This window comes from Aristolochia californica, unplaced genomic scaffold (genome assembly GCF_029961685.1).
Source record: "Aristolochia californica isolate CCGP_79_NKW_82.1479 unplaced genomic scaffold, dmAriCali1.0.hap1 SCAF_7, whole genome shotgun sequence".
NCBI classification, from domain to species: domain Eukaryota; kingdom Viridiplantae; phylum Streptophyta; class Magnoliopsida; order Piperales; family Aristolochiaceae; genus Aristolochia; species Aristolochia californica.
This window is the reverse complement of record NW_027182268.1, coordinates 5,392,032-5,414,365: the sequence shown is the minus strand read 5'-3', so window position 1 is coordinate 5,414,365 and position 22,334 is coordinate 5,392,032. Positions and strand designations below refer to the sequence as shown.

The following is a 22,334-nucleotide window of genomic DNA, read 5'->3' as shown; positions in this document are numbered from 1 at the left end:
GAGAATCAGATTAAAATATTTATTAGTATCACGTTCACACTAGAATCAGATTAAAATGGCTGTTAGTAATCAATTCTTTTAACGCCTAAGCAGGTTTGGACTAAAAAAGGGATGAGCAATGTGAGCCATCTGCCACCCTTTGAAGGGAAATACAGAGCTTAACGTAAATGTAGAATACATCAAATCTACCAACATTAATAGTAAAGACACCAGAGATGTGTAAAGCACAGGCCAGAGTCCGTATTAGTTGTGGTAGTGGTAGTGTAATCAATTAAGCAACATATCTCTAAAGAATCACGCCCAACTTAGATCGACTTATTTACAAGAGATTTACACGCGAATAATTTACACGCGAATAATCCCAAACCTTCCCTAGGTAGTAAAGATTGATCATATTTAGCCATGGAATACCCCTAATACAGGGAATTCGATTCAGGTAAACACAATCTTGAATCTCCAATTCCGTCCTCATCCTTTCTTCAAGTTAAAGTCAGCTTCCCAGCAGTTTCATGGCCGGTCGCAGGGTCAGATGTCATCTCATCAGATTCAAAATGCTGTACAGAGGTTGTTAGCCTTCATGTTAGAGGAGCATTCCTGTTGGATCGGAATGACAGGTCCGCACGGTCTGCTTCGCTTTGGCTCTGATATTCTCACCCTTGAAATAGCTGCTGCAAGTGCATCAACCAGACCACAATCTTCTTGTTCGTCTGTCTCTGGATTTGAACTTCCTGAAGACAAATATCCAGAATTGCCAGCTGGTAGGCTTGTAACAGGTAACATAGATCTACCTAAAAACACTCCTGATATTTGGGTTTGATGAGGTTCTCCAAGGATTTTAGGCTTCAATTTCATTGTTAGTGTTTGTAGCGAGGATTCTGTATAGAACATGAGCCATGGATGTCCTGAAACAAATGAGAGGTAACAATGAGATCAGTTCTCATGCAATGATAAGGCTCTCTGACTTTGTTTTTTTATGGTAAAGTTTGAATGGAATACCATTTCATGAGCCACCCCTGCCAAAAAAGAGTAAAATTATATTGGAATTTCGTTACATTCACCCCTTCCCATCTGACCACTAGAAAATCACCTGAAGATCTTTTTCTTTTGAATGTTGGAACTTTTCATCAATTCTTGTTTAATTTAAATCTTTTGGTCTTAAGAAAAAAAGCAAAGGGAGCACCTCCTGGCATTTTTTATTTTATTTTTGAAATATCCCCCATTACTTCCTTCCTTGGAGCATGTCTGCAACACATGGGTTAGCTTGCTTTTTGAAAGATTCAACCATTTCTGAAGCAAAACGATTATCAAAAAAACAATAGTGGTAGCACAATGGCACAATTTTTCATCACACGGAATACACTTATCCTCCGCAAATTATAAAATTAATTTCATCTTCTTGGTTTTAAAATACCATCCTTCCCTCTTTTCCAATTAAATATGATAAAGAAAAGCTCATTAAACATGTGCAAAATTACATTAACTCCTAATTGATTAAAAACTACCAATAGAAACAGTGATGCGGTCTGCCTTTCCCCCTTTTTCTCCAGGCCCACATTTTCTTGAGTAAGGAGGGAGACAGGTAGTGCGGAAAAAAGACACCTCCTCCCTATCCTTCTCTCTGTTTGGATGGAAATCATGGCTGAGGAGATGATGATTCCTGTTTTTTTATGGGGTCACTGTTCATTTTGAAGTCCCTCCCCTGTCTGTTCACAACCACTTCTCTCAATTTCAGCACCGCTTTACCCTCCTACACCATCTTCTCACTGTTTCTGCAGGTGAAATAGAGAAGGGGAGTATGTATGTCCCTTCACTTTACCCCTGCCTTCTGGAAGACCAAGTGTAGAGAGGGCCTAACTCTCCTCCAACCACTGCCCGAAAGAGATGACTCTCACCTTTTCTAAAAACTTCTCTTAAAAAAATAAAATTAAAGTAAAAATATTTTATTAAATTTACAAGGGCCTTGTGCTACATGCAACAAAGTGGGACAAGGGAGTGAGAGTTCAGAACATAATTTCAAAACTTTTCAAAGAGAAGAAGGGTTGTTATTAAACCTTTTTTATTTAATATCTTGGTTTACAATAAAGTATGAACATACTGTCAAATAGCGTGGGTTTTCAACAGCAAAGTCACGTCAGAATAGAGCTAAAACATAGTAAAAGAAACCACCAAAAAAACCAAAAGTGTGATCAAACGCATGAAACAGAGAAAAGAGTGGAGAGAGAGAGAGATATTACTTAATACTTCATCAGCAGATATTCTCTTCGAAGCATCCCTTGTCAGCATTCGGCTAATTAGATCACGAGCAGTGCCAGAAATAGAATCCCAGATTCCATTCCGGAAATCAAGCTTAACAGTTTTAATTGCTTCAAAAACTGCTTCTACTGAATTTCTTTGAAATGGGAGAAACCCAACTAGCAAAGCATGAAGGAGTACTCCTGCACTCCATATATCAACCTTCTCTGTGTAATTGCCAACAAGAACTTCAGGGGCCACATAGGCTGGACTTCCAGCCAAACCAGATAATCGCTGACCTGCAGGCCCATTATAAAGCAAGTAGGTAAAGAAGGTTTTTCTTGTCATTGTTAACTCTATTCCCAAGACTACATACATGAAAGAAATTAAAAGGAAATAAACAGATTTCAGTGCACTGAGCTAAGAGGTCATTGCAGCAAAACTACAAGACAGGCAACATTCAAACCAGGTGTCTTCTGAGACGTGATAAGAAATCACAAGCTAAGAAAAAAACAGGAAACAGATAACCTCTTTGAAGCTACAAACAAAAGCTGAGAAATGTAGTCGGTGTGAAGGTGGTGGTTGTTATGGAAGGAATTCAGCACTCCAGCCTCACCAGAGCACAGGCTCTTGGCTTATTCGCTTCTATTCCTTGCTCAGTGACTTGTAGGAAGTGGAAAATGTTAGTCAACTACTGTGAGCACGAATTGGTTAAAGCTAGGGGTGGCACCTAAGCCAAACCGACTCGCAAACCGTTCAAGCTCGGCTCAGTTCAGTTTTTACTTGAGCTCAGCTAGAGCTCAAACTTGAAATAAGGCTCGTTAAGTATAACAAACCAAGCTCGGCTTGTTAGTTTGTGAGCCGACTCGTTAGCATAGATTTTTTTATGAAAATACCCTTTACTCTAATTGCTCTCATCAATTCCCCCTTTAGTTGGTTGATAGTTGCTCTTATTTACCTCAAACCTCAAAGACAATTGATCATTCAGCCCTTTTGGGTCCCTCAACATCTAAAGTTGTTGTTTGCCAATGGAATAAACATTATTGATGGAGGTGTTTTCTCTTTCTTTTAGGTCTATTAAACTGGTTATTATACATTAATAAGCTCCATTGCAAAATCTTGGACTCCTTTGTGATAACTTCCAGTTCAATGGTACTAAGTTCATAACAATATTCTTTTTATTTATTTTTGTAGTTTTAAATGTATGTTGATCTCGAGCTTAAAATCATTGACAATTTTCGAGCTCGAGTTCGAGTTCAATTTAAGGCTCAACGCTAAGCTCAAGCTCGAAGTTTTAAGGTCAAGCCAAGCTCAAACCTACACAGGTTTGAGCTTGACTTGACTCAATGCCACCCCTAATTAAAGCTTAATTTCTATGGGAGCATTGGAGTACCCAGGGCCAGTAGGTTTAGGTGGTCCTATCCATGATCGAGAGGAAAACATTCCACCAGGTCTAATGGGTCCATTCCTTTTATGAAATTGTGGGTATTTGCTAGTCTTTGGAAGCTGGACCATGATCGAGAGGAAAACGTTCCACCAGGTCTGGTGGGTCCATCATTTCTTTGATGAAATCGTGGTATTTGCTAGTCCTTGGAAGCCAAATGGCAGCACACTCTTCAATCAGTCAAGTGTCTCAGATCATCTAGCTAAAGATGGTGTACCTAGAAAAGTGTAAAATTGGGATAATTTCTCTCCCTCCTCTTTGTATTGTTTCATTATCATCTCTAATAAAACTTCACTTAAAACTGTGATCAAATTTCACATACACAAGATTTAAAAAGAAAAAGAAAGAAATCTTGTCACGTATGGTGTGATACTCGTAAAGCATCTCTCTTCTCCATTACAAGTTGGTCACCATTCTTCAAACATAATCATCCTAAGTAAATTGATCCAACCCTAGGACTTGTCAAACTTAATCAATGCAACCACAAAAGAAGACATGCAGCACCGTGGCAGGATACAATGTGATGAGAGGTAAGACTGGTCAATGATGATCACTAGAAAGTTCCAAAATGAGCTAGTCTATAAAGGATGATACTAGTTCTCTGAAATCCTTGTCATGTTAGGAAATCATTCATCTCTGGCCACTGTGTGCTCCTTGTTTCAACATAAGTCAAATCAATTCTCAGGCATTTTATATACCCACACACTGAAGCGATTGGTAAGATTTGTACTTACATGGATTCCTTGAACAACTTCTACATACGTTGTTGACCGTGTAAAACAGTAATGGTGGTCATTCTTTTTTTTTTTTTTTTTTTTTGAAAAAGATGTATATATTAACAGAGAGAATTACAAAGAATCGAGAAGCAAGTCCCTAACAACAAGAGATTGAAGGGTTGCTCTCAACTTGGCTAACACATCTACTACTGAGTTAGCAGATCTCGGAATGTGAGACCAAATACAAGAAAATTGAGAAGTAATTTCAAGAATCTCCCGAAAAGAGTTCTAATGGAGCCAAAGAGGGGGGGGGGGGGGGGGGGGGGGGGGAGGGGACCGACCACCTTTGAGTCCCCCTCAATGTGAAGGGGACCACTACAATTGTCTCTGAAAACGTGGATCCCATTGAGAAGACAGTTCAGTCGTCGTTGAGTCAGCAATGCTTAACGGGCTAACATACGAGAAACATTGATTTCCTGAGGGATCCGAGATAACTCCCCCAAAGCCAACAATTCCAGGATTGCTGAGAGAAGAACCATCAAAATTTAACTTCAGGAAACCATGCTCTGAGGGGGTCCATTCTTGCATGACATGGATCTTGGTTCCAAACCGCATTTTTGCTATATTGTTCCAATTATAGCGAATAGATGAATCAACAAAGGGGGTCATTCACAAATGACTTTTTAGTCAAACTAGTCTTGTGGGAACTGGAAATATGTTCATCATGAATTTATTTGTCCCATGGCTACATGATGCAAATGAATTGACCTTGCTCGATTTTCACAACACAAAGATCTGCTCTTCTCCACTACTGATACCAGACTTGTATCTTTTTTCTGAGAATGATGATATGCTTTTATTGATAAGGAGTATTAAAATAAAACTTGACACAAGGGGGAATTTGTCCCTAGAACAAAAAGCTGCTCTCAAGAGAACCTCACTTTAGGTAGATGATCCACACAATCATTAGAGGAGCAAGGCACATGCCTCCAATCAATCCTCCATGAAAAGGAGAGATCGGAAACTTCAAAAAAATGTAGTCTATACAACTGATCTGTGACGTGTCCTTTTTTTGTCTAAACTGCTATCTTCAGCTATTATCATTGAAAAATATGTAGGATAAAGTGGAAATAAGAAAATAAGAGAGGAGAATAAAGAAAGAAGAGAATGAAAGAAGCAGCCCTGGAAGAAGCTGCGTTGATCATTCTCGAAACTCGAGCTTGATCCTTCTTGAATATGCCACTTAAGTGATTTTGAGTAAAAGGACAAAAATACATTTTAAGTACAAAAAGACCCATAACTCTCTCTATACACATCAGAATCCAATGCAATGTGAAACACAAATATATGTTAAGTAATCTAACTTTCTGGAACCATATGACACCTATATGAGAAGGTCAATTTACCAAAATACCCCTATATCTGTATTTTAACATTCTCCCTCAAGTTGGAGAGTAAATGTCAAAAAGTCCCAGCTTGTTGAAAAATCCCAAGTGTTCACGCCTTCCAAGGCGTTTAGTGAACATCTCCAAGTTGCTCTGAAGACTTCACATACAGAGTGACCACTTTCCCTTACATGATAACATCTCTAAGAAAATGACAATGAACCTCTATGTGATTTGTCATTTCATGGAATATTGGGTTACTTGTTATGACTATAGCAGCCTTATTGTCACACTTCATAGCCATAGGCTCTAGAACATGAAATCCAAATTCAACAGGTACAAACTTCACCCACATAAGCTCACTGATTGCGTGAACCACTACCCTGTATTCTACCTCAATATATCTAGCCACTACAGCTTTTTTCTTGATTTTCCAACTCACCAAGTTACCTAAAAAAACAGTAGTAACCGATAGTAGACCTTCTATCCATTTTGCACCTAGCATAATCTACGTCAAAGTATCCCAATACATCAATCTTTTCATTTTGAAAATACAGTAGGCCTTTTCCAAAAACACCTCAAATATTTTAAGATACTCTAAGCTGCTTCTAAATGTACCAATCTCGGGTTTTCCATAAATTAACTCACCAATCCCACTACAAATGATATATAATGCCTAATAGCTATAGCATAAATCAATTTTCCTACTAAGGCATCTATACTGGGTTTTATCCTTGAGTATGGGACTATGAGAGTCACGAAGATCAGCATTCATTTCTATGGGAGTCTCCACTGACTTAGCACTTAATAGACCATACTTGTGCAACATATCTACAATATATATCCTTTGAGAACAAACAACTACCTTCTTACTCCGAGCCACTTAAATGCCAAGGAAATATTTTAGGTGTCCCAAATCCTTGGTTTGAAAATGTGTGGCTAAAGACATTTGCATCTCCTCTATTCCTTCCAAGTCACTTCCAAATAAGATGATAGCATCAACATACACAGCTAAGATAACAACACCTGTCTTCCTCTTCAGTAAAAACACAAAATGGTCATAGTGATTTCTATAAAACCCAAATCTCATCACCATAGTGCTAAAATTTTCAAACCACGCTCTAGTGGCTTTCTTCAACCAACATACTTTTGTTGTCTTCCCTAGAGCAACATACCCTGGAGATTGCTCCATGTACACCTCCTCCTTTTAAGTCTCTATATAAAAATGCATTTTTTGACATCCAACTAAAATAGTGGCCACCCTAATTTACTACCACGAAAACCAAAATATGGAAGTTGAACAATAGGTGAAAAAGATTCAAACACATCAACCCCGAATGTCTGTGTACAGCCCTGGGCTACCAATCTGGCCTTATACCGCTCTATACTCCCATTAGCTTTATATTGAATTACATAGACCAAACAACACCCTACAACAACCACCCCAGAAGGTTGGTCATAGAGAATGTGTGCCTCTAGATACCAAAGCATCCATCACCTCATTAGCTCATTTCTCCTCAAGCAAAACCATAGCATCCTACACTGATTGAAGAGTAGAAGACACAGACAATGACATAGCAAAGGATTTATATGATGGGGAAAATCAAGACAAACATATTGAGAAATAGGACGAGAGGTACATGACTTTTTACCTTTCTGAAGGCTACTGGTAAGGTCCAAATCAGAAGAAACTGGATCTGTAGGCAAAGAGGAAGATGGTTGATCTTGAGTGGCGAGCTAATGAGCTAGAGCGTCAGGAGGCACTAGTATGGGTAATGGACTACAAGAACGTTGACTATATACCTAAAATGGTGGAGAGGAACTTGTAGATGGTGCATCCATAATGGCAATAGGAACTGGGTTACTCACATAGGGTTCAGAGGAAGACTGAGACTGTAAAAGACGAAAGTACGAAATGTTTTCAAAAAATGTAACATCAGAAGAAACATACGTCTTTCTTTTAATTGGATCATAACACTTGTATCATTCTCTGATGACGTGAACAACCCAAGAATACACACTTAACAACTTGAGAAGGCAATTTATTAGTAGAGGTACTGGATAAATGGACATAGAATGTAGACCAAAAAAATACGTGGAACAACATCAAATAATTTACATTTTAAGACCTGCATAGGAACTTGTCCTTGCAAAACAGATGAAGGCATTCGATTAATCAAATAATATGATGTTAACACTACATCTTCCCAAAACAATTTAGGAACAACCGTAAGAAACAATAAAATACAGGTCACTTCGAGAAGATGTATGTTTTTACATTTAGTGACCTCATTTTGCTGAGGAGAATAGACACAAGATACAAATAGATGTGAATCACTAATTGAGAAATTTAAGACCATTATTAGTACGAAAAATACTAACATGGGGCACCAGACTGATTTGTTATTTCATTAAAGAAGTTCACAAAGACAGCAAAGACTTCAGATTTCTCCGATAGAAGATGCAACCATGTGACTCTACTAAAGTTATCTGTGAAAGACAATAAGTACTTAAAGCCAAATGGACTGGGGACTCTACATGGAACCTCTTCATTAGAATGAATTAACTGAGAAATAAAAGAACTACGACTAGAACTAACTAGAAAACTAGTTCTATGATATTTTCCCAATTGACATGACTCACAATCAAATGAAACCTCAGTAGGCAAAGATGGAAAGAATTGATGGAGTTTTGTTGGTGATAGATGCCTCAACCACAAGTGCCATAGGAGTGGAAGTTCTTTTGCCACAAGAGCCATAGTCCATGGAGTAGAGACATCATCCAACAAATAAAGCCCACACTTCTCATGTTCTGAACAAATCGTCTTCTTCATCTACAATTCCCAAAACACACAAGAAGTAGAAGAGAATGTAACTGAACAATTAAGAGACTTAGTCATGTGACTAACATATATCAAATTACAGGAAAGTTAGGAACAAATAGAAGATAACTCAATGACATTTCAAAAGTGGGTTGTACAGTACCCTCCCCTTGAATAGGGAGGTAGAGCCATTAGCTAAAATAACTTGACGATATGACTGAGAAGGATTAATTGACCGAAATAAAGATGTCATACCTGACATGTGAGTAGATGCTCCTAAATCGATGATCCAAGAGAGAGAATGGGACAAATTTAGTGTTGGCATACCTGTGCTTGCCATCATGGCACTTGCTAAGGTAGAGGTATCTGGTACAAGGTAGTAGAGACAATAATAGTAGTAGTAGTAGTCAGTTTGACCAAGTCTCTGAAGTCACTGTTTTCCTGAAGACTGGAATAGGAAGGTGAGTTGTGACTAGTCACAATAGAGTTAACCCAAGCTAGCTTTCCAAAATTTTCTCAACATTATCTACGAAATGATTGGTCCTCCCAAAGTGAATACACTTCCTATCCCTTTTGTCATTACGACCATGATCATGAGTGGAGGAGTCTTGGCCACAACCTCTACTACTGCTCCCATGACCTCGAGTCTCAAGCTTAATATAAGATAAATGGAGATTGAGAGCAACTGTATCGGAAATTTGTGTATCTTTCTCACTCTTGCCTGCCTCTACACCTTCTACATGTATTACTTGATTAAAGACCTACTACTCAAGTGTAGTTACGAAACATTTGCTAGCAATTGGGCCCATATGACATCATATTCTGATCCTAGACCATCAAGAACTCGAGCTACCTGAATCTGATTTTTCTCCTTGAATGACCTCAGCATTCATAGTGACGTATGTGTTAAATTAGGTCCAAGGCCTATCCTAAAATGACTAGCTAACTTAGGAAACCTCTTTCCCAACTAATAAACTCAAGATCTTTGTACTCACTAATCCATGTGGGACTATTCCTTAACACTCCCCCTTACATGTAGACCCTATTTTGTGGCTTTACAAGTGGATAATTTAGGAGTAGGCAGTTTAGGTGTAGGCCCTCTTTTGTGGCTCTACAAGTGGATAGTTTAGGTGTAAGCCCTCTTTTGTGGCTCTACAAGTAGATAGTTTTTAGGTGCAGGCCCACATATGAGTATCTGCTCTGATATCATGTTAAATTAGGTCCAAGGCCTATCCTAAAATGACTAGCTAACTTAGGAAACCTCTTTCCCAACTAATAAACTTAAGATCTTTGTACTCACTAATCCATGAAAGACTATTCCTTAACATGATGAAAGGTGTTGATTTTCTGCAAAACACCCCTCATCTCAGGGAAGCAGTCAGTCACTAACTGGTCACCCCTATTCATATTAACACTAGACATGCAGCTCATATATGCGAGACAAATTACTCTCTTGGGATAAAATAGAAGATAATGTATTCTAGATCTCCTCGTTGTCCCCTAGGTCAAAATCTGATCACTGAATTGGGGCTCCATATAATTGACCAACCAAGTCATGACTTGATTATCTTCAGCCTGGGTAGGAGGATCATCTCTGATGTATTTCACTTTCCATTTGGCTAGATAAGAACTGAATGGGACCAATTCACATAGTTTGACCCATTCAATTTAATTGAAGTTATTTGTATGGAACTCGAATCCTAACTATTTGAGCCTTCAAAGTGTCAAAAGGCAGTAACTTCTTTGCTGGAATCCAACATTTAAATTTTCCAATACACCCCAAATGAACTCAAGAAAATGTTCCAAAGAAGCTCCAAAGTCAATGCAACAACACTACCAATTCAACCAGACTAGGTCATGTGAGCCCCACACTACAAAATTAGGGCATACCCGCCTCAAGTCTCGCAATAACGACACAACTAATCTTCAATTCAGTCAAGAAACATCACAACATAGCATTTATATTATAATCAGCATTAGGCATGATGATGCAGAAAATTGGGAAGCAAAAAGCTTCAACAAGGACCCCTCTAGGGGCAGTAGGACATAGTAACTACTCAATCAGCAACAGTAGCCATCAATCGGACGCTTATGGCAAGAGAGGAGAGGAAAAATTGAGATTTTACCCTACCAGTAGAGAAGTCAAGTGGAGCCTTTTTTTAGGATTGAAATAACTGTGGAAAGAACCCAAATTTTGAAGAAGAAACTCCCAAAAACAGATGTTACTGCTTTGATGAAAAATATGTAGGATTAAGACGAAATAAGAAGATAAGAGAGGAAAACAAAGAGAGAAGAGAGAATGAAAGAAGCAGCCCTTGAAGAAGCTGTGTTGATCAGTCTCGAGACTCGAGCCTAATTCTTCTTTAATATGCCGCTTGAGTGATTCTGAGTAAAAAGACAAAAATGCCCTTAAGTACAAGAAGATCCATGACTCTCTCTATACACATCAGAATCCAATGCAATTTTTAATTTTTTTGAGAGGGGTGTGGTGCGATTCGAAGTCGCGACCTGACGCACCTAATGTAAAAAGAATACCATTAGACCAAACGGCCTTAGGTCTAAGGATTAAGCTGCTAATTACTACAGTCCTCCGCTCTACCAACTGAACTAAGGTCGGATTGATCTTAACTATGGAGTTCTGATGGGATCCGGTGCATTAGTGCTGGTATGATCGCACCCAAGAACCCAATGCAACTTGAAACACAAATATATGTTAAGTAACCTAACTTGCTGGAACCGTATGACACCTATATGAGAAGATCAAATTACCAAAATATCTCTGTATCATCAGTATTTTAACAACCATTTTTTTTTTGAAGAAGCATTAACATGAACTAGAGACCATTAAAAACTAAAAATGGCCCTTTTAGCAAACAATTTGTCACTTGCACCCATCATGTTTTTTGCAAGTATTGTCAGTTGTCACAGCAACAAATATAGCTTTTATCTACATATATGTTGAAAAGAAGGATATACAAGTTCACAGTAATAACAGATACAATAATTTAAATGACCTAGCAGTCAAGCATAAGAAAGAAACAATGCAAAAAAAATGAAGAACTAGGCATACAATTTTATCACTACTTATTGGACAAACTAATTGCAAAAAGACATTATAAAATTCAAAAAAAATCCAGAAAGACACCTAAGTCTGTAGATGAATTACCATCAGAGACTCGAACAGCTAAGCCAAAATCTGCCAACTTCAGCTGACCAGAAGTTGCTAAAAGAATATTCTCTGGTTTTATATCTCGATGGACAACCCCCATTTCATGACAATACTTGATAATCCAAACCATTTCCTTCAGCAACTTAGCAGCTCTCTGTTCTGAATATCTCCCCTCTTTAATCATGTCATCAAGTAACCTTCCCCTTGGACAAAGTTCCATCACTAGATGAAAAGAATCTGAATCTTCATACACAGCTTGCAAAGTCACAACACCAGGATGCCCAGAAAGGTGTTGCATAATCTCCACCTCCCGGTGAACAGATTCTCCCCCTGATTTCTTCAAACTCTTGCAAGCAAACTCTGCCCCACCAGCCTTACTGCGACAAACCCTCACACACCCAAACTTGCCCTGACCTATATCATGTCCCAATATGTAATCCTGCTCAAGCTTCTTCTTTCTACCTATCTTGGTAGCAGATTCAATACAACCTATTTTCCTCTTATGGCCTCTTCCAGGTGAACCAGAGCCTGAGCTTCCACAAGGTGGGGCTGTAACAATGCCAGTGACTCTACTGTTACAAGAACCAATAAGATCAGCCTTTTTCTGTTCTTTGCATTTTTTCTTCTGCCTATGATCTTCCAACGATAAGTGTGACCCAATATGTGACAATGGCATTGGTATACAATGACCCGGTTCAATTTCTGTCCCACTACCTTTTCTCTTCCGCCGTAGCAACTCCATATCAAAATGTAACCTTTAGCTGCCAGACACCAAAAAAGTTCTCCAACTATCTCCCTATGAACCTAATGGCAGTCCTGCAAGCAGGAATATATCTAAATTCCAAAGGCAAAAACTCAAAACAGTAAAGAACTCCTAAAATGGAAGCAAAAAAGATACCTAAAAGATTAGATTGTTGTACTCAGTTTGGAAAACAGTTGATCTGGACCAACTAAGGAGAAAACAACTCTCTAGACAGATTCAAGAACTGATTTAAATCTGCAGCAGAATAAAACCAATGTGAGCATAAATTTCAGCAACTCCCACTAACACAAGGGAGTTCACCTAAAACAAGAAGGAAGGTCTGCAAGGAGCATCAAGAAGAGCAAATTCCCACCTTTCAATAAAAGCCGCTTGTTCTTCTTCCTCCGCCGCATCTGAACCAAGGCAATACGAACTCGGCACATCACCAGGCCACAGATCACACTAATGAACTGAAAATCAGCACAACAACCAAAGAAAACTCATAAGTTCCACGATGGAACAAAAGGAAAACCAATGTTTGACACCCGTGGTACTAAAACACAAGGGCAATAGATATTCCGTAACCAAAATAAAACTCAAGAGGCAAGCAGGATTTAAAGAAGAGAGGAAACATAATATAACAAGAGAGGTGTATAGAGAAAAAAACTTTATCAATTTAAACTTTAAAAAACCAAAATTCATGATCAACCAGTGTTTTTATTTAGGAAATGCCTGCAGTGGTGATTTTGAGAAGAACTTGCAGTCTGCATGCTTCTTCTACTTTCCCACCACAAAAAGGAACACCTTTTAGCCTCCTAACTTTGTTCTACTTGTGTTTCCTCTTGAATTGAGTTTTTTGAGCATCACAGTAAGTCATTTGTAATCAGGTGATGTACAGTTGTACAGGGTCTAGGAAGAACGTCCCTTAGCTGTGCATATGAATGTGCCCAAGTGAGAATGGGACCTCACAACTCACACCAATAAAAGTGGAAATGGCCCTTTAAGAGGATTCAACAATGTTCAATTAATTACAGTTAAACTTATTTAATAAATTAAATTTAAAAAAATTTATATGATAATTATTTATTAGCTTGGCAAAAGCCCGCAATGAACACAAGACTGTACATCTTATTTTGGTCCCTATATTACAATGGGTTTACACTCGTCAATCCCAGGTCTAGCAACTCTCAAACTCAATAGCTCCCACTGGAAAACCTTGCATGAGACCATTAAGCTGTAAGTCAAGTCCCAACAAGAGACTGCTACACACTAATGTTAACTTAAATAGCAGTAAGAGAGAGAGAGAGAGAGAGAGAGGTGAGGAGGCTGGGGGATCCTTCTCCCAGTTGAGCTGAAAATGGAGGAAGTAGAGGCATGGCTACACTCCTCCCCCTCTTCTCTATCCAAGAAGTTGCTAGCCCACGCCCTTCCCCCACTCCATGTGACTTGGTCTTTGACAAACCTGGCATTGGGTGAAACAGATTAGTAACTCGTAAAACTAGGTCTGGTCAATCCCTGTTTTGATTGATTCCTAGGTTGTGTCTTCAGACTCAATGAAGATATCAGGTCTAATTGAATTCAATCCAACCAGCCAGGTCAGTCCAATTCTGATAACAGTATTGAAGAGTTCAAAATTTTTAATAAGTAAATTTGTTTCCTTAGCTTTTCCGATTCCGATAACACGATTGTAGAGTTCAAAATTTTTAATAGGTAAATTTGTTTCCTTACTTTGAAGGGGTCCTCACCTTCATAGTGATATTATAGGTTTAAATCCTACGCAATTTAATTGTATTATTGGAATTAATATGATTCAATTTCTAAAAGGAGTGGGATTCTAACTAACTGAACTAGCCAGTTTTACGATTGAATCAATAATCTAGCATTCCAACCAGTTTCTCAAGGAAAAATGAAGTAGATTCATGGGTTCAATTTAACCTAGTGCTAATAATTGGTTTGATCCATCTTTTACAACAAAATAAAAACACCTCCCATAAATTGCAAAGATACAAAAGAAGCCTGTAAAATTTATAGTTGCATGCACCCCCTAGTATTAAAATTTCCTTATATTGAACACCTATGATCTATTTTAGAAGCAAATTTAATTGAATACATGACAAAAGAATGAATATATATATAAGGACATTAAGTATTTGTAAGATTGAGCTAAATAAAACATTAAAACTGGAAATGCACATAATTATTTTTTATTCATCCATTTTATCATTTTTAAACATAATATAACTAAGGTTTTCATTTTTTTAAGGTGAAAAATAATAATTCTTTGGCAAGCAATGCCTACATTCTCATCCAAGAGTCGAAGTTAACTTTGGGTAAACTTTCAATTTTGGTGTAGCATGAATGGGAAAAGAAATAATTTCTACATTCCGTATTTTTTCTGAATCACACCTTTTTTTTTACTTGTGCACACAAGAATGGGAAAAGGAGCTGCCTCTTCTCATCTCCTCCTCTCCCCATAACTAACGAAGAAGAGAAGTTCTGGGCCTACTTATTTCTCTTCTCTCATAAAGCCACAATAGAATAGGAAAACAGCATAAACCCTACTATACATATTTCATACACAGAATATCCCGTTAATTTGCTCTCTTTTATAAATTAGTTTACATAAAAAAGATGCACATTTGACTAATTTTTATTTATTCAACGTTTTTCAAATGTTTTAGCTATTTAATGTTTTAAAATGTTTTATTTACTGATCTTGAGGAGCCTCCACCTCAACCCAAGGCACTTCATGACTTACCAGAGAGTTGCTCTAAAAAAAAAAGTTTTATATATTTAATGTTAAGTAACAAAATACACTTTCTCTTTTCAACTGATTTCTAATAAGAACATGTTAAGGTTCTTAAAAGAGTATTCCTATTAGCTGGAGAGATACCAAGGATTTGCTCCATGCCTACTCTTCTAATGCAGAAACTGAACTTATGGATGGACCATACCTAGACAAAACTTAATGAGGCAAGTATGCCGTTCATATTTTCCAATAAATAAGACATTTCCTACTGCGCTTTTCATCCTGTAGGTCAAACAATGTTAATACGAAGTAAGCATTTCACTTAATCTAGACAAAAGTCTCCATAAATACGTCAATGGAATCTTTTTACCAATAACTATTAATAAAACAAAAATAGCTGAATATCTAAGGGAACTACGTAATTCAAATTGATCTGCCATCTGCAAAAACAGAGTTATCCCAAAACATATCCACAGGCCACAGCCTAAAGTGAGTCATATTACAAGCCCCAAATATAGAAACAAAAGACATGGATAAGCCTCTCATAGATAAGTTAGTACATTCAATGTTTCACTTTTGGTATTTCTATTCAAGTAATAATATTATCTTTCTGCCTTTTGTTTTTCAGACAAAACAACAGATCTTGCTTTCTTTTATTTGATTCATATTTGAGAGTACGCTCGACAAAAATATTTGCATTGAACAGTTCGTTTTTTTTTTTTTTTTGAGAGGGGCGTGGCGCGATTCGAACTCGCGACCTGACGCACCTAATGTAAACAGAATACGACTAGACCAAACGGCCTTAGGTGCATTGGACAGTTCTATAGCTACTTGTATCTAAATATACTCATGAAGCTGTCTTGAATGTGTCAAAAATCTCAAGTGAAGAAAAATCACAAAGACAGTAAAGCTAATAGACATGAAACAGATCAAAACCATAATGCTCAATCAAGAAAAAGGTCCAGAACAATTACGAAAGGAAAAAGGAAATGTTACCACAACTTCGTAGAATGTTCCAGCTTGCAACAAATTAGAATGTGGTAATAAATGAGACTCAGTTTGTGCAGAGTTAAATATACAACAAAAGATTCATGAAAATGATTGCTCCTCATAAATCTTATAACAAAAAAGTAAAAAAGGAATTTTTTGAAACAGAATTTCATTCAGAGAACATCTCTTTTAACCAACAAACAGTTAATGAATCATCCATCAGTGGAAAAACTTCTGATTGAACAACCAGCACTGCTTTCCACATGTCTGGAAAATTTTGATGCTAGCAACCTGGTTAACCATTCAGATCAAAATGTACTAAATATGAATGTCTCATTACATTAATGTGCTTGTTGCAATATACAAAGCACAAGAGCTTGCCATCGTCATAACTTTTGATGATATGGTTTATCTTCCAAAATCACATCTTCACCTAGGAACTATGATCTAATTTAAATAGGATAGTGGTACAATAGATAGCGGTATCTATCAAACCTTTTCTCACTAGATTGAATCTAGTTAGAGACAGAGAATCTTCCTCCGTATCTTCCTCTATCCATAAAGAGGATACTGAAAAAGTTTCACTTGAATGAGGCCTATAATATTCATTTACAACTGAGAGAACCATCCCAACTTCAAGGACCCATCTTGGTGAATTTTGTGACCTTATTAATTTCGTTTCAAATCCTCCTAAGCCTTTGGTTTCATGTTCCTGATCAGTCTTTGCGACTGAAATGGAGCGTTTTCAATTTCATAGAACGAAAGAATCCGTGACGGTTAACTCCTCATACAAGAAGTTCTACCAGTAAAGCATTATGGAAATTCAATCGAGTACACGATATGGACTTTAATCCTAGAAGCCAAAGGTAATGTGATAAGATCTTGAAAAAGGGGTAAGTTGATCTCAAGCAGGCCAGGTTGAATACGATTCATCTCCCTCGGACCCAAATTTCTGCTCGATAGGTAAAAAATATACACAATAGATAATCAGTCTCGTCTATTACAGCAAGAAATTTACATAACACACAATATTATTGCAGTGAGCAACAAGAGTCTTTTGTGCAAAAGTAAAAGGCCCGATCGAGAGAGAGGGAGGGAGAGGCGCGGGGGCGCGGGGGCGAGAGAGAGAGAGAGTTACCTGTCCGACGGCGGGATCGCCGGGGGTGATGAAGCCAAGATCGCGGGAGATGAGGGCGCGGCTCAGAGGCGTAATGAAGCGGAGATCCGGAGGGAGACTGTCAGGCATATTAGATTAGCCCGATGATTTTCCAGCATACGGCTTTCCGGGGGCTGGAAAATCAGTTAATCTTCAGATACGAATTTTCTGGTAGATATGTATTTTCAGGAATAGTCCTAGAAAAAGATTTCCAATATTTTTCTGGAAAAAGAATTCTAAAAAATTAATATTTAACACGTGAAATTAAAAAATGAGTTTATTATTCTCTTAAACCAATGCGTTTTTTATCTGAAATTATTTTATTTTAAGTTAGGAGCTAAAGAGTTACAATGGATACACCATCAATATCATGCGCAAGTTAGTCTGTTCCAAGGGGTAACCAAAAGTTGGATGTTGGAATAAGAGGCCCATTTGTAATCAACTTTTTTAGATAATATTAGACAAAAATAATTGTTTATGATAATTAAATTTTTTTGTTCAATATTATGTCCCGAAGGAAATTATAACCTTTTTCAGAAAGGCTAGAAAAGTATTTTCTTGCAGAACCAGTTTCTATGGAGTATTAGTGTCTTCTTTTTTCTAGAAACATATTTACTTCAAGGAGATATTTTCAGCAAAGAGAGCACGAAAATCACACTCCTAGAAAATCATCAAGAGACACGACACTCCAATTATAATGTTGCTTACATAAAGATTTTCATCACTCAATTGACCATAATAGTTAATTTACAATGCACACCGTCACATAGTCTAATAACACTGAACTAGAACCACAAAAGGATTTTTCATATTACCTAGTCCAATAAAGGATTTGCAACATTTCACTAAGCTACGCATGCTTAGACCTACCATGGAATTTTCAGCAACACCAACAAAAGACTTACCCCTAGTAGCAACTAGGTATACTTACCTAGATGCACACATGGATTTTCAGTAGCAACAAAATGGCTTACTTAGATTAGTTGCTAGAGTTACTTGCTTTACAACAACCCAATACATTGAACCTTTGAAACAAGAAAATTTTACTAAATATATACTCAAATAGGTACAACCAATCCTATGTAAGTAGCAGCTTGATAGGTCCTTAATTGATTGGATTTCAAAATTCAAAACTCATATAAAATTTGGGATGATTTTCTAAATGTGGGGACTTGCTCAAAAGCAGCTCAAATCAGTTAAAGATTTCACCATTTAACCCACCAAGTAATAATCTAAACAATGCAAATTGATTTCAAAGTAAGAGTGCTCTAGTTTGAATATACTTGACCCAGCTTAAACAATTGATTTCAAAATACAATACTCATAGATAGTTGGATTTAAAAAATTCAGCCCCAAAATTTTCATACTATGCAAAAAACCCTTTTGAATTTGATGCTAGAATGAAGAATATAGTTTCAAAGTATGAGAACAATAATTCTAGCAAGAAAAATGTTATCCACACAAAATCTGACAGAAAAAAAATCCTAAAAATTCATAGATCTTGGGATATGGCTTTTTCAAAACCGCAAATTCAATTTCCACATTTGATTTCAAAACGTATGTGAGTTTGAGGGTGATTGTGGAAGCTTTAAAAGTTGAGAGAGAAAATGCTTAAAATTTTACTCATGAGCTAGTAATCATATAGATAGGTATATTAGTATTGCTTTCAAGATCTCTATTAAGATAATTTTAATAATAGTAAATATTTACGTTACTAATGAGGTACATTAAGTATGTCTTGCGACAGAGAATCCCAAAAGGAAAATTTTGACTACATAAGTTTGACCGTTCATGAATTTTATTGGTAATTTTTAGCTTCTTTTGATTCTTTTGTTCAACACTTTTTAAATGTGTATGTAACCTAGTATAAAAATTCAACTGCATAATGTAATTATTAAACTCAAGATTCAAGCACAAGGAGTAATTTAAAGACTAACACATAATAGACATGCAATGATTTATAGTAGTTCACAATTTGACAGTCTCTCGTATTGTTTATCAATTTGACAGTCTCTCACAATTTGACAGTCTCTCGTATTGTTTATCAATTTGACAGTCTCTCGTATTGTTTATCCACTCCTAAGGTATTTACACCTAGCTTTTATTTGCTATTTTAGGGTTGTAAGTGACACCTACTCAATTGAATTGACAACACTCGTCCTCAGACTCGTCCTCACATATTAATACAACAACAATTCTGAGCTCACCCAAGGCCGTGTTTGACACGAAAACAATTTTCAGCACACCAAAAAGGAAAATGTCGGACATCTTGGACTTTCAGTGCTCGTGTCACATCGACAATGGCATATAAAAAGGCATCCAAGTTTTAACCACAGTTGCATCCGAGACGAAGATACAGAACATAGAAGAAGAAGAAATGGCCGGAAAAACAGTCAAACTATTTGGATTGTGGTTAAGCCCCTATGCTCTGCGGGTTCAATGGGCTCTGCACCTCAAAGGGATTGAGTACGAGTACGTGGAAGAAGACCTCGCTAACAAGAGTCCTCTTCTGTTGCAATACAACCCTGTTCACAAAAAGGTTCCAGTTCTGGTTCACGGTGAGAAATCAATTGCTGAGTCTCCTGTGATCATAGAATACATTGATGAAACATGGAAGAATAATCCCTTGTTGCCGGAGGATCCTTACGACCGCGCAATGACTCGGTTCTGGGCTAAATATGCAGAAGAAAAGGTAAGCGACTGCTATTTTTAATTTTTTATGTGATGATCGGCGATATATAGGTCGAAAGAAACAAACGGACCATAAAAACATGGTTATATGAAGTTCTCCAACACTCACGGGTTGCAGAAATTTCCTTGTGCAGTGCCTACCGGCGCTTTTCAGTGTTTTTTCCACTGTTGGGGAAGATCAAGAGAAAGCCATCAAAGAAGTACAAGAATCCATGAAGGTATTTGAAAGAGGTCTTCACGGGAAGAGGTTCTTTGGAGGGGAGAGCATAGGCTTTGTGGACATAATCGCTGGTTGGTTTGCCTACTGGGTTCCCCTCAACGAAGAAGTTCTTGGCAAGACACTGGTTGACGAGAGAGATCTTCCCGAGCTGAAGAGGTGGTTCCAAGATTTCCTTGATACTGACTGGGTGAAAGCAATCCTGCCACCCAGAGACAAACTGCTTGCTCATCTTCAAGGTTACCGTGAGAAATTCACTAGCTCATCAGTTTAGACTCCCTTGTTGCCCCTATACTACGTAAAAAGTTAACAATGTGTTTTTTGAGAGTGAATGGCGTAATCCTACAATTAGTAGTTAGTTAAAATGTTATTTTTACTCTTATGTATTAAGGTATCCATGTCCCACATATATAAATAAGAAAGAGAGGAGGCGGAGTTCATTCATGAGCTCTCTCTTAACCCTTAAAAGTTTCTCTCTCCAACTCCTGCTCTTGCCTTCTCATCTTTTCTTTTTCTTCTTCTCAAACCAAGTTATTCATGGATTAAATTTTAGAATTTAACATGATATCATAACTGGAATTATAATGTATTAAAGTAAAATTTATCAAGTTATGAAAGTTTAGTAGAAATGAAACTCAATTCAGCCTTCAAGCAACAAATGGATTGGTTAGTTTAGCAAGTTCTCTATTCAATCAAATATGTTCCACCTTATGTTTCACATATTGGGGGGAGAGATGATCTTCAACCGCATGACGCCCTTCAACACTTGAAGTCGTAAGTGCAAATGACATTTCATCTGGATGCCTCCACGGTTTAAAATCCTTCATCTCAAAGAAGGCCATATTTGATCTTCTTTGAGATGAAGGACGCGCGACGCTTCCTCCTCACACCTCCTTCTCTCCTGCATCCTCTTTTTCTTTTTATTCTTCCCCTCTCCCGCACTCCCTCACTCGTCTCCTTGCGCCCCCGACGCCGCTGCTACCTCTCTTCTCTTAGATTCTCGTCTCTGGCCTCTGTCTCTGCTCCCTCTCGTCTCCGGCCTCCGTCTCTCGGTCTTCTCTCGGACTCGCCCTCTCTCTCGCACCCCCTCTCTAGTCTCCGTGCCTCCCTCTCTTCTCTCGGACTCGCTCTCCATTTTTCTCTCTCGCTTCTCTCTCTCTCTTTTATCCCTCTCGACCTCCCTTTCTTCTCTCTCTTCTCCCTCTCTTCTCCCTTTCAGCCTCCCACTCCCTTCTCTCTCCGGCTATTCTCCTTTCCCCTAAAATACCTTCCGATTTCGTTTGATTTCCCCATTTCGATTTCGATTTTCTTCAATTTTAACATTTGGGCTTCATTTGCTTAATTTCTACTTCGATTAGGCATTGATTTTCCCATTCGACATCGATTTCACCCTTCGGCTTCGATTTTTCCCAAATTAGTGTTTTATTTGATTTAATTTTATCTGCAGTGCCTAATTGGGGGTTATTTGTGCATAATTTTTGGATTTAGGGTTACGGTTTAGGGTCTAAATTCTTGATTCGTGTTAGGGATTATTTTTAGGGTTTGGTGCTCGATATTTAAGGGTTCTGTAATTAGGGTTTAGGGTTTATGGTTAAGGATTTAGGGTATTTTAGGGATTAGGGTTTTTAAGGTTTAGGGGGTTTATGGTTTTTAAGGTTTTGGGGGTTTTATGTTTTTAAGCTCTAGGGTTTTTTGGGTTTAGGGTCTGGAATTAGGGTGTAGGGTTTAGGGCTTTTAAGGTATTAAGTTCTGGAATTAGTGTTCAGGGTTTAGAGTTTAGTAGGTGATAGGGTTTAGGGTTTTTAAGGTTTTGGGGGTTTTGAGTTTTTAAGCTCTAGGGTTTTTTGGGTTTAGGGTTTAGGGCTTCTAATGTTTAGGGGGTCTAGGGTTTAGGGTATTATGTTATGGAATTAGTGTTTAGGGTTTAGAGTTTAGTAGGTGATAGGGTTTGACTTTAGGGTTTGATGGTTTATGGTTTAGGTTTTATTAGGGGTTTTTTAGTCCAATTCAAACAAGGCTGAG

At 37.7% G+C, this 22,334-nt stretch overlaps 2 protein-coding genes across 4 annotated transcripts; one reads left to right on the top strand and one right to left on the bottom strand.

The window, feature by feature from the left end:
- Window positions 1-88: 88 nt before the first annotated feature.
- LOC137936848 (serine/threonine-protein kinase PEPKR2-like) lies at window positions 89-17,526 on the bottom strand. Of its 3 annotated transcripts, XM_068781765.1 has the most exons (7): window positions 17,387-17,526; window positions 15,464-15,540; window positions 12,883-12,979; window positions 12,666-12,764; window positions 11,765-12,583; window positions 2,235-2,531; window positions 89-902 (listed from the first exon to the last, which is right to left on the bottom strand). In XM_068781765.1, the coding sequence occupies exons 5-7, from the start codon at window positions 12,507-12,509 to the stop codon at window positions 547-549; spliced, it is 1,398 nt and encodes a 465-aa protein (XP_068637866.1). In that variant the 5' UTR covers window positions 12,510-12,583; window positions 12,666-12,764; window positions 12,883-12,979; window positions 15,464-15,540; window positions 17,387-17,526; the 3' UTR covers window positions 89-546. The 3 variants fall into 3 exon arrangements, with proteins under 3 accessions (XP_068637866.1, XP_068637864.1, XP_068637867.1); XM_068781763.1 differs by lacking the exon at window positions 15,464-15,540; XM_068781766.1 differs by lacking the exon at window positions 15,464-15,540 and having other exon boundaries at window positions 11,765-12,571.
- Window positions 17,527-19,772: 2,246 nt separating this feature from the next.
- On the top strand, window positions 19,773-20,710 carry LOC137936961 (glutathione transferase GST 23-like). Its single transcript, XM_068781947.1, has 2 exons — window positions 19,773-20,096; window positions 20,230-20,710. Exons 1-2 carry the CDS (start codon window positions 19,782-19,784, stop codon window positions 20,584-20,586), a joined length of 672 nt encoding a protein of 223 aa, XP_068638048.1. The 5' UTR covers window positions 19,773-19,781; the 3' UTR covers window positions 20,587-20,710.
- The last annotated feature ends 1,624 nt before the right edge of the window (window positions 20,711-22,334 follow it).